The sequence below is a fragment of the Bombina bombina genome, chromosome 4, assembly GCF_027579735.1.
Source record: "Bombina bombina isolate aBomBom1 chromosome 4, aBomBom1.pri, whole genome shotgun sequence".
NCBI classification, from domain to species: Eukaryota; Metazoa; Chordata; class Amphibia; order Anura; family Bombinatoridae; genus Bombina; species Bombina bombina.
The window spans coordinates 939167684-939179925 of NC_069502.1; the positions used below are offsets into that span (position 1 = coordinate 939167684).

General features: G+C 40.3%; 1 protein-coding gene across 1 annotated transcript in view; it reads right to left on the minus strand.

Moving 5' to 3' along the window:
* The window catches only part of SLC30A6 (solute carrier family 30 member 6), a 72176-nt gene that overhangs the window by 14537 nt on the left and 45397 nt on the right, over positions 1 to 12242 (minus strand). The window contains exons 9-12 of the mRNA XM_053711921.1: positions 11514 to 11562; positions 10574 to 10693; positions 8516 to 8618; positions 7798 to 7845 (exon numbers count right to left, since the gene is read on the minus strand). Coding sequence (XP_053567896.1) covers positions 7798 to 7845; positions 8516 to 8618; positions 10574 to 10693; positions 11514 to 11562 — 320 coding nt within the window. The remainder of the gene's footprint in view (positions 1 to 7797; positions 7846 to 8515; positions 8619 to 10573; positions 10694 to 11513; positions 11563 to 12242) is intronic.

Genomic DNA, 12242 nt, shown 5'->3' on the forward strand with positions numbered 1-12242 from the left:
CCTCAATACCCAAAACGGATAATCGATTTAAGATTTAACGCTTTTATCACAGTCAAACACACTGTCACAGGTCTGCTGTGACTGATTACCTCCCTCAAAAATGAATTTTGAAGACCCCTGAGCCCTCTAGAGACGTCCCGGATCAAGGAGGAAGAAGCAGGAAGACTGTGCTAGAATTTTAACTGCGCAACAAGGCGCTAAAAAAAAAAGGCCCCTCCCACTCATATTACAACAGTGGGAGACCAGATATAACGGTTTCTATGCAGAAAACATAATTTATGCTTACCTGATAAATTCCTTTCTTCTGTAGTGTGATCAGTCCACGGGTCATCATTACTTCTGGGATATTACTCCTCCCCAACAGGAAGTGCAAGAGGATTCACCCAGAAGAGCTGCACATAGCTCCTCCCCTCTACGTCACTCCCAGTCATTCGACCAAGGACCAACGAGAAAGGAGAAGCCAAGGGTGTAGTGGTGACTGGAGTATAACCTAAAAAATATTTACCTGCCTTAAAAACAGGGCGGGCCGTGGACTGATCACACTACAGAAGAAAGGAATTTATCAGGTAAGCATAAATTATGTTTTCTTCTGTTAAGTGTGATCAGTCCACGGGTCATCATTACTTCTGGGATACCAATACCAAAGCAAAAGTACACGGATGACGGGAGGGATAGGCAGGCTCTTTATACAGAAGGAACCACTGCCTGAAGAACCTTTCTCCCAAAAATAGCCTCAGAGGAAGCAAAAGTGTCAAATTTGTAAAATTTGGAAAAAGTATGAAGCGAAGACCAAGTTGCAGCCTTGCAAATCTGTTCAACAGAGGCCTCATTCTTGAAGGCCCAAGTGGAAGCCACAGCTCTAGTAGAATGAGCTGTAATTCTTTCAGGAGGCTGCTGTCCAGCAGTCTCATAAGCTAAACGAATTATGCTACGAAGCCAAAAAGAAAGAGAGGTAGCAGAAGCCTTTTGACCTCTCCTCTGACCTGAATAAACGACAAACAGAGAAGACGTTTGTCGAAATTCCTTAGTTGCCTGTAAGTAAAATTTTAGAGCACGGACTACGTCCAGGTTGTGCAGTAGACGTTCCTTCTTCGAAGAAGGATTTGGGCACAAAGAAGGAACAACAATCTCTTGATTGATATTCCTGTTAGTGACTACCTTAGGTAAGAACCCAGGTTTAGTACGCAGAACTACCTTATCCGAATGAAAAATCAAATAAGGAGAATCACAATGTAAGGCTGATAACTCAGAGACTCTTCGAGCCGAGGAAATAGCCATTAAAAATAGAACTTTCCAAGATAACAACTTTATATCAATGGAATGAAGGGGTTCAAACGGAACGCCCTGTAAAACATTAAGAACAAGGTTTAAACTCCATGGTGGAGCAACAGTTTTAAACACAGGCTTAATCCTGGCCAAAGCCTGACAAAAAGCCTGAACGTCTGGAACTTCTGACAGACGTTTGTGTAACAGAATGGACAGAGCTGAGATCTGTCCCTTTAATGAACTAGCAGATAAACCCTTTTCTAAACCTTCTTGTAGAAAAGACAATATCCTAGGAATCCTAACCTTACTCCAAGAGTAACCTTTGGATTCACACCAATATAGGTATTTACGCCATATCTTATGGTAAATCCTTCTGGTAACAGGCTTCCTAGCCTGTATTAAGGTATCAATAACTGACTCAGAAAACCCACGTCTTGATAAAATCAAGCGTTCAATTTCCAAGCAGTCAGCTTCAGAGAAGTTAGATTTTGATGTTTGAAAGGACCCTGTATCAGAAGGTCCTGTTTCAGAGGTAGAGACCAAGGTAGACAGGATGACATGTCCACCAGGTCTGCATACCAAGTCCTGCGTGGCCATGCAGGTGCTATTAGAATCACTGATGCTCTCTCCTGTTTGATTCTGGCAATCAATCGAGGAAGCATCGGGAAGGGTGGAAACACGTAAGCCATCCTGAAGTCCCAAGGTGCTGTCAGGGCATCTATCAGGACTGCTCCTGGATCCCTGGATCTGGACCCGTAACGAGGAAGCTTGGCGTTCTGTCGAGACGCCATGAGATCTATCTCTGGTTTGCCCCAACGTCGAAGTATTTGGGCAAAGACCTCCGGATGAAGTTCCCACTCCCCCGGATGAAAAGTCTGACGACTTAAGAAATCCGCCTCCCAGTTCTCCACTCCCGGGATGTGGATTGCTGACAGGTGGCAAGAGTGAGACTCTGCCCAGCGAATTATCTTTGATACTTCCATCATTGCTAGGGAGCTTCTTGTCCCTCCCTGATGGTTGATGTAAGCTACAGTCGTGATGTTGTCCGACTGAAACCTGATGAACCCCCGAGTTGTCAACTGGGGCCAAGCCAGGAGGGCATTGAGAACTGCTCTCAATTCCAGAATGTTTATTGGCAGGAGACTCTCCTCCTGACTCCATTGTCCCTGAGCCTTCAGAGAATTCCAGACGGCACCCCAACCTAGAAGGCTGGCGTCTGTTGTTACAATTGTCCAGTCTGGTCTGCTGAATGGCATCCCCCTGGACAGATGTGGCCGAGAAAGCCACCATAGAAGAGAATTTCTGGTCTCTTGATCCAGATTCAGAGAAGGGGACAAGTCTGAGTAATCCCCATTCCACTGACTTAGCATGCACAGTTGCAGTGGTCTGAGGTGTAAGCGTGCAAAGTGTACTATGTCCATTGCCGCTACCATTAAGCCGATTACCTCCATGCATTGAGCCACTGAAGGGTGTTGAATGGAATGAAGGGTGCGGCAAGCACTTTGAAGTCTTGTTAACCTGTCCTCTGTCAGGTAAATCTTCATTTCTACAGAATCTATAAGAGTCCCCAGGAAGGGAACTCTTGTGAGTGGAACGAGTGAACTTTTCTTTTCGTTCACCTTCCATCCATGTGACCTTAGAAAAGCCAGTACTAACTCTGTATGAGACTTGGCAGTTTGAAAGCTTGAAGCTTGTATCAGAATGTCGTCTAGGTACGGAGCTACCGAGATTCCCCGCGGTCTTAGTACCGCCAGAAGAGCACCCAGAACCTTTGTGAAGATTCTTGGAGCTGTAGCCAATCCGAATGGAAGAGCTACAAACTGGTAATGCCTGTCTAGGAAGGCAAACCTTAGGTACCGGTAATGATCTTTGTGAATCGGTATGTGAAGGTAAGCATCCTTTAAATCCACTGTGGTCATGTACCGACCCTTTTGGATCATAGGTAAAATTGTCCGAATAGTCTCCATTTTGAACGATGGAACTCTTAGGAATTTGTTTAGGATCTTTAAATCCAGGATTGGTCTGAAAGTTCCCTCCTTTTTGGGAACCACAAACAGATTTGAATAAAACCCTTGTCCCTGTTCCGACCGTGGAACAGGATGGATTACTCCCATTAACAAGAGCTCTTGAACACAGCGTAGAAACGCCTCTTTCTTTGTTAGGTTTGTTGACAACCTTGATAGATGAAATCTCTCTTTTGGAGGAGAGTATTTGAAGTCCAGAAGGTATCCCTGAGATATTATCTCTAGCGCCCAGGGATCCTGGACATCTCTTGCCCAAGCCTGGGCGAAGAGAGAAAGTCTGCCCCCCACTAGATCCGATCCCGGATCGGGGGCCCTCAATTCATGCTGTCTTAGGGGCAGCCGCAGGTTTCCTGGCCTGCTTGCCCTTGTTCCAAGACTGGTTAGGTCTCCAGCCTTGTCTGAAGCGAGCAACAGATCCCTCTTGTTTTGGAGCAGAGGAAGTTGATGCTGCTCCTGCTTTGAAATTCCGAAAGGAACGAAAATTAGACTGCCTAGCCTTAGGTTTGGCTCTGTCTTGAGGTAGGGCGTGGCCCTTACCTCCTGTAATGTCAGCGATAATTTCTTTCAAACCGGGCCCAAATAAGGTCTGCCCTTTGAAAGGTATATTAAGTAATTTGGACTTAGAAGTAACATCAGCTGACCAGGATTTTAGCCACAGTGCTCTGCGCGCCTGAATGGCGAATCCGGAATTCTTAGCCGTAAGTTTAGTTAAATGTACTACGGCTTCCGAAATGAATGAGTTAGCTAGCTTAAGGATTCTAAGCCTGTCCGTAATGTCGTCCAGAGTAGCTGAACTAATGTTCTCTTCCAGAGACTCAATCCAGAATGCCGCTGCAGCCGTGACCGGCGCAATGCATGCAAGGGGTTGCAATATATAACCTTGTTGAACAAACATTTTCTTAAGGTAACCCTCTAACTTTTTATCCATTGGATCTGAAAAGGCACAGCTATCCTCCACCGGGATAGTGGTACGCTTAGCTAAAGTAGAAACTGCTCCCTCCACCTTAGGGACCGTTTGCCATAAGTCCCGTGTGATGGTGTCTATTGGAAACATCTTTCTAAATATCGGAGGGGGTGAGAACGGCACACCGGGTCTATCCCACTCCTTAGTAATAATTTCAGTTAGTCTCTTAGGTATAGGAAAAACGTCAGTACTCGTTGGTACAGCAAAATATTTATCCAACCTACACATTTTCTCTGGTATTGCAACTGTGTTACAATCATTCAGAGCCGCTAACACCTCCCCTAGTAATACACGGAGGTTTTCCAGCTTAAATTTAAAATTTGAAATATCTGAATCCAATCTGTTTGGATCAGAACCGTCAGCTGCAGAATGAAGCTCTCCGTCCTCATGTTCTGCAAGTTGTGACGCAGTATCTGACATGGCCCTAGCATTATCAGCGCACTCTGTTCTCACCCCAGAGTGATCACGCTTGCCTCTTAGCTCTGGTAATTTAGCCAAAACCTCAGTCATAACAGTAGCCATATCTTGTAATGTTATTTGTAATGGCCGCCCAGATGTACTGGGCGCCACAATATCGCGCACCTCCCGAGATGCAGGTACTGTCACGTGAGGCGAGTTAGTCGGCATAACTCTCCCCTCGTTGTTTGGTGAAATTTGTTCAATTTGTACAGATTGACCTTTATTTAAAGTAGCATCAATACAGTTAGTACATAAATTTCTATTGGGCTCCACTTTGGCATTAGCACAAATAGTACAGGTCTCTTCCTCTGAATCAGACATGTTTAACACACTAGCAACTAAACTTGCAACTTGGAAATATTATTCAAGTAAAATACAATGAAAAACGTACTGTGCCTAAGAAGCACAGAAAGATTTATGATAGTTGAAATTAATAAACAGAAAAGGTTACAGCATCAATCTTTGTAAAACAAAACACAATTTTAGCAAAGGCTTGTTCCCATTAGCAAAGAATAACTAACCCTGATGGCAGAAAAAAAAGTTAAAGAATAAACGTTTTTTATCACAGTCAACTACAATCTCACAGCTCTGTTGTGAAGATTACTTCCCTCAAAACAAGTTTTGAAGACCCCTGAGTTCTGTAGAGATGAACCGGAACATGCAGGAAAAACAATGAGCTTCTGACTGAAATTTTTGATGCGTAGCAAAAGCGCCAAAAAAGGCCCCTCCCCCTCACACACAACAGTGAGAGAGATCAGTAAACTGTCAGAATTAGATCAAGCAACTGCCAAGTGGAAAAATAGTGCCCAAACATTTTATTCACCCAGTACCTCAGAAAATGAAAACGATTTTACATTCTAGCAAAAACGTTTAACATAAATTAAAAGTTATTAAAAAGCCTGTTGCTTACAAATAGGTTAAAGTCTTATAAACACAGTGTAATTCCAGTGAAGTACCATTCCCCAGAATACTCAAATGTAAAATATACATACATGATATTATATCGGTATGGCAGGATTTTCTCATCAATTCCATTGTCAGAAAATAAAAGCTGCTACATACCTCTTTGCAGATTAATCTGCCCGCTGTCCCCTGATCTGAAGTTTACCTCTCCTCAGATGGCCGAGAAACAGCAATATGATCTTAACTACTCCGGCTAAAATCATAGTAAAAACTCTGGTAGATTCTTCTTCAAATTCTACCAGAGAAGGAATAACACGCTCCGGTGCTATTAAAAAATAACAAACTTTTGATTGAAGGAATAAAACTAAATAAAATCACCATAGTCCTCTCACACATCCTATCTAGTCGTTGGGTGCAAGAGAATGACTGGGAGTGACGTAGAGGGGAGGAGCCATGTGCAGCTCTGCTGGGTGAATCCTCTTGCACTTCCTGTTGGGGAGGAGTAATATCCCAGAAGTAATGATGACCCGTGGACTGATCACACTTAACAGAAGAAATATACGTTAGCCATATGGAAAAAAATCATGCCCAAAAAGATTTATCACCAAAGTACCTCACAAAACGAATAACATGCCAGTAAACGTTTTAAAAACAAACTTTTTCAATGTCATGCAAAGTTATCACTAAGCCTGCTACCAGTCGCTTCTACTGCAGTTAAGGCTTATACATTATTTCAGTATTAACAGTATTTTCTCAGTCAAATTCTAGTCCCTAGAAAATAACTCAACTGCGCATACATTTATCAGCCTGATACCAGTCGCTACTACTGCATTTAAGGCTGTACTTACATCATATGGGTAACAGCAGTGTTTTCTTAGTCAATTCCATTCCCAGAAAATATTGTACTGCACATACCTCATTTGCGGGGGACCCCGCATGCTATTCCCATTTTCTGAAGTTACCCCACTCCTCAGAATGTGCGAGAACAGCCAGTGGATCTTAGTTACGTCTGCTAAGATCATAGAAAACGCAGGCAGATTCTTCTTCTAAATACTGCCTGAGATAAAAAAAAACAGCACACTCCGGTGCCATTTAAAAGAACAAACTTTTGATTGAAGAATAATTAAGTAAAAAACTCCAATTCCTCTCGCGACCTCCTTCTTTGTTGAGGGTTGCAAGAGAATGACTGAATATGACATGTGAGGGGAGAAGCTATATAGCAGCTCTGCTTGGGTGATCCTCTTGCAACTTCCTGTTGGGAAGGAGAATATATCCCATAAGTAATGGATGACCCGTGGACTGAACACACTTAACAAGAGAAATATGATTTTACTTCATACATTAGTGAGGACTCCCAGCTAATATTTATGTTTTCTTCATGTACCTTAAAGTCATATATACAACATACATATCAATATGTTGGTTTGCTAGCTTGTCACTGTCAGTCAAAATTTGGTATGATAGCAAAAGGATTCTCTGAAGCATAGGTCCTGAAGCAAACATAGACACAGTGGGGACCCGACAAAGGGTGCAGCACCAAGTCCCTGCATTGTTCATTTCTGCATGTAGACTCGATCCTGCCCAGGATCAAAGTGCACCCTTTAATTACTGGGTCCTGCGGTGATGTCTGGGCAGAGATTTGTGGCTCTTGTTAAAAAGGTAACCTATAAACTTCAGTGTGAAGTCATTCGTGTTTTGATCCCTCAATGTATCTAATCCCCATGCGGGTACTAGAACTAAGGCAATTAAACATCCTGTATTCTCACTTCTCATGCTGCAGTATGATGGGAAATGTAGTTCCCAGGTGCACCCTAGAGGAAATGTATAGGCTGTCCAGTGCATCACAACGAAAATGAGCATGGAACTGTGGCAGTAGTCAAACGCACACTTTTTAAAGCACCATGGGAACCCATGCGCCTGGGATAATCTAGCACTGCACTAGACTGTCCAAACATTTGGAAAATTAGGCTATGGAGTTATTTTACTGATTGTACTATACTATTTAAATAGTAGATTTGATTATAATCTCATCTTCTGTTAAAAGAAATAATAGGAAATTGCTCTTAATAAATTTACCTTAATGAATAACTGTATATACTATTAAAATTTACACATTTGCTACAATTATGTTTAATAACGCAACTAACCACACGTTTTTTTCTCCATTTGGTTTCATCTTACCTCTCGAACAAGTTTATCCAGCTGCCCAATCACATGAGGTGGTGTTGTCTTTAAATAAATTAAAAAAAAGACAAACAAAATACACATTATTTTCAAAAGCATGAATTTGAGATTATATTGTGTGTGTGTTGTGTGTGTGTGTGTTGTGTGTGTGTTGTGTGTGTATGTATGTATGTATGTATATATTATTATATTATATAAATATAAGAGGAGATTGCACTCCAAGCTGTAAGTTAGTCCAATACCCTGGGTGCAGCAAAAACAGGCATACAAACATGGAGAAAAAGCGCACTCCTAGGGATCCTTGTTCAAGTACTTTTAATAGTGAACGTTTTCGGAGGTATAACGCCCGTCCTCAGACCAAAAAAGTCTGAGGACGGGCGTTATACCTCCGAAAACGTTCACTATTAAAAGTACTTGAACAAGGATCCCTAGGAGTGCGCTTTTTCTCCATGTTTATATATAATATATATATATATATATATATATATATATATACCTAAATAATATGACAAAACATCTGTTAAAATGAACAGCAAATAGAGTGATTGTTGCCCAATATCTTATTATGCACAAAAATATTAAGAATTGCTGGTAATTTTGTTAAAAAAACAAAAACAGACCAATTTAGTTCCTGCTGCATGTGCCATAGAGTGTTAAAGACATAATACCCAAGTTATCACCAAGAATATTTCCTGATCTGTGTCAAATTTCCTACCTGAAGTAACACTTTACCACTGTACACACTCATTGGATACATGGTGCCAAACGTCATCACAGCGATAGCAACTGCAGACGCTGTATCCACAGCAAAATAGTTACTGAGGAAAAAAGACAGGGTCATTTTAAAGGGACAGTGAAGTCAAAATTAAAACTTTCATGATTCAGATAGGGCATGCTATTTTAAACAACTTTCCAATTTATTTTACCATTACATTTTCTGTTCTCTTGGTATTCTTTGTTTAAAACTTAACCTAGGTAGGCTCATAAACTGATTTCTAAGCCGTTGAAGGCCACCTCTTATCTCAGTGCATTTTGACAGTTTTTCACAGTTAAACTGTGCTAGTTCATGTGTGCCGCCATATAGATAACATTGTGCTCACTCCCATGCAGTTAGCACTGATTGGCTAAAATGCAAGTCTGTCAAAAGAATTGAGATAAGGAGACCGTGTGCAGAGGCTTAGATACAAGGTAATCACAGAGGCATTTTCTATTTTTCTAAACAAAACAAACATTTCAAGTAGACTGTCCCTTTAAGTGTATATTGTACTGAAACACAACTTTAAAACAGACATTTCTATTTGTATTTTTTTTTTTATAATGGCTGAAAACGGTCTGTATTCAGTTTCATAGCAAAGAGAACTACACATTTCTCAGCTTGAAAACAACTATGAGACAGGTTTATCTGTAAGTTCATGCAATCCAGAAACAAAAAAAACAATTTAATTATTTTTAATTTGAACAAGGGAAATATCTAATTTCATTAAAGGTAGTGTGTGTGTTTGCTGTCTTTAGGGAATAGGGACTCCTTTGAAGCCACCATACAGTAAATATATTAGGTAGGCCATTTCTATGTTTACAGCAATCACCTACAATTGACAGATGTATGGGACTCTTCATTTAAATGCTCCACTATATCCAAAATTGGGTCTTATGCCCTGTATGTGTTTATGGGGAGATAAGTGCTATAAGATAAGTGCTATAAAAAAAAAAACATATTAAATGCCTAATTTGTACATTTAAGAGAAGAAATTACACTTTTAAAACAGTTGGTGCCCTGCATTTTAAGGAAGCAGAGATGGAGTTAATGGCTCCACAACTCCCCCCTCCACTCCATAAAATAATTGCCTGGTGTCCGGAGGTAGCTCTTTCAAAGGTCAGCCATACACTGGTTCAAATGAGGGTTCACATCACATTACGTCAGGGTTCTTTAAACCATGGGTCGGGACCCATTACTGGGTCACAACACCATGTTTATTAGGTCACAACTTGTGTGTGTTGTAGGAGTGTGTGTTGTAGGAATGTGTGATGTATGTGTGTTATATGAGAGTGAGAGTGTTGTGCAACAGTGTGTGTGTGTTATGTTAGAGTGTTTGTGGTGTGTGCTGAATCAGAGTGTGGGTGTTGTAAGAGTGTGTGTGATGTATGAGAGTATGTGTGGTATGTGTGTGATTTATGAGAGTATGTGTTGTATGAGAGTGTGTCATTACTTTTACAACACTTTGAAGTTTGGCTACAATAATGCAGCTATCTTGTTGTAAATTACTTCAGAAGATTTAGACCAAGCATAACAATAGGGTCGCAAAGGTATGTGGTGTCATGGCACTGGGTCCTGGGAAAAAAAGTTTGAAGAACCCTACTCAACTTAGTACAGGAGGGGAGACAGAGGATCCAGTAGCCCCCCCTAACCAGAAACTGGTGCTTAGTGCTTTAGAACATCACAGTTTCTATGGCAACCCCCTGATTCTTAGACAAACACGTGGACCCTCATCCAAATGGACAAATTTCCTTTTCATACAACTGCTCTTGGGGCTGAGATAGGGGCTCCATATCTTTATCAACATGTCGAGCAATATACAAGCTTCCATACTAGGTGAAACAGCATTATACACTATTCAGAAAGCACAGGGCCTTAACATACTTTAAAATGAGGTATTTAAATAAATACAAAGAGCTGGCTATATTTATCTATTTTCAGTATCACCTATTTAAAAGCAACAATTCAATTAAGCTAGAGGAATAAATAAAATATTCAAACATAAAAAAAATCACTTACTTGATTTCAATTAACATATACGTAATACACAGAGCAATGGCTCCAGCAATGTCAATTAACACAAAAGGATTCATTCGAGGGAGAAAAATACTGCTCAGTCCTGGGATAATTCCACACAAACTGCAATAAAGAAATGAGATCAAATATATCAGACCCACAAAAAAAAAGTATGTACTGTTTTCCTCTGTGATAAACATCTTTGTATCTTAATCAAGGAGTACTAGAAACAGGTGTGGATAGATAGCCACTATATTATGTAAAAAAAAAAAAAAAAAAAGAAAGGTGGAGGAGGAAACAGGAAGGATAGAGAGTAGACAGAGAAAAAAAGAAAGAAAGAGACAGAGGAAGAAAGAGAGAGACAGAAAAAGGGGATTAGAATAGAGGGGGGGGATTTGAGTGGGAGAGAGCAGGGTAAACATTAAAGGGACATTCCGGTCAAAATTTAATTGTACATAGATGATTTACATCTTTGAATAGAAACATTTTTGCAACATATATGTATTGGCAAAAACGTTTCTAGTAAAAGTTATAACTGTTTTAGTGTTAATGTATTTCTCTGCACATGTATGTGAAGCATAGCTAGATATTCTCAGTGTGCCAGCATTTTAAATACTGCAGCTGCTCAGAGCACCAGTGGGGCTTGTATCACGACAGTAATTAACAAACTGAGTCATTAATACATTTTGCAAGCATCTTAAGCTCTCTGAGCAAGTCCTGTGTTTTAAATGCTGGAGCACGGTGCATACTTAAATACACTTTTGAAACAGCTATAGCTTTTATTAGAAACATTTCTGCCTATGCATGTAAATGACAAAAGTGCTTCTATTCTAAACCAAAATGCATCCATGGAGATTCCAATTTTTGCTGTAACGTCCCTTTAAATGTAAGAAATAGTTCAACAAAACTTTAGTATTACAAGGAGGTATATCAATTAACGTACCTTCGACTGAGATCTGCAACATGTTCCTGTAGCCAACTGGTGCTTGCAGCTAAATAAAATAAATGGTTAAACATTCAAAGTAGGAAAGTCTTCATAGATATCAAAGTGAAATCAAGCCTAAGATTAAAATAGTGCAGAACTGCTCATGACATATAAAGTCAGCATGTATAATAAATAACTGCACATGCTGAGACATCTCTGATGGTCTCTACTGGGTAGTCCTAAGGATATCTGTAATACACAATAGTTTGCCTCACTCTTCAGTATTGTACATTGCAAAGGCAGTGATCATGTGCCAAGCTCCACACACTCTGCACCCCTATGGATTTTACCATATAAAGATATTTGCCTGGGTTTAAGACTTAAGGATAAGGTCTTACTACACTGCCTTTTGCCATTTACATTACTACTCTACCACAAGAAGTATGGAGAACTAGATTGTATTACAGATTGGCTGGATTTGGTGTTCTTGGGCAGAGAAACCTCTTCCAGCACCACAGGTATTTCTGAAATTATTAAAAGGGACAGTTAACACATTACAAGACATTTTTGTTGCGTTGCTAAAGAATGACATATCAGCCAAGTCTAAAATATTAAAACAAATTAACATCCTTTTTTTACTGCAGTTATTTTTAAATTGGCAAACTCCAACCACCAGTTGTCTTTTATAGAGAAGCCAATCTAAGCTTTAGTTCACAGAAAAGGCAAGCCACTGTCATTAGTTAGTAT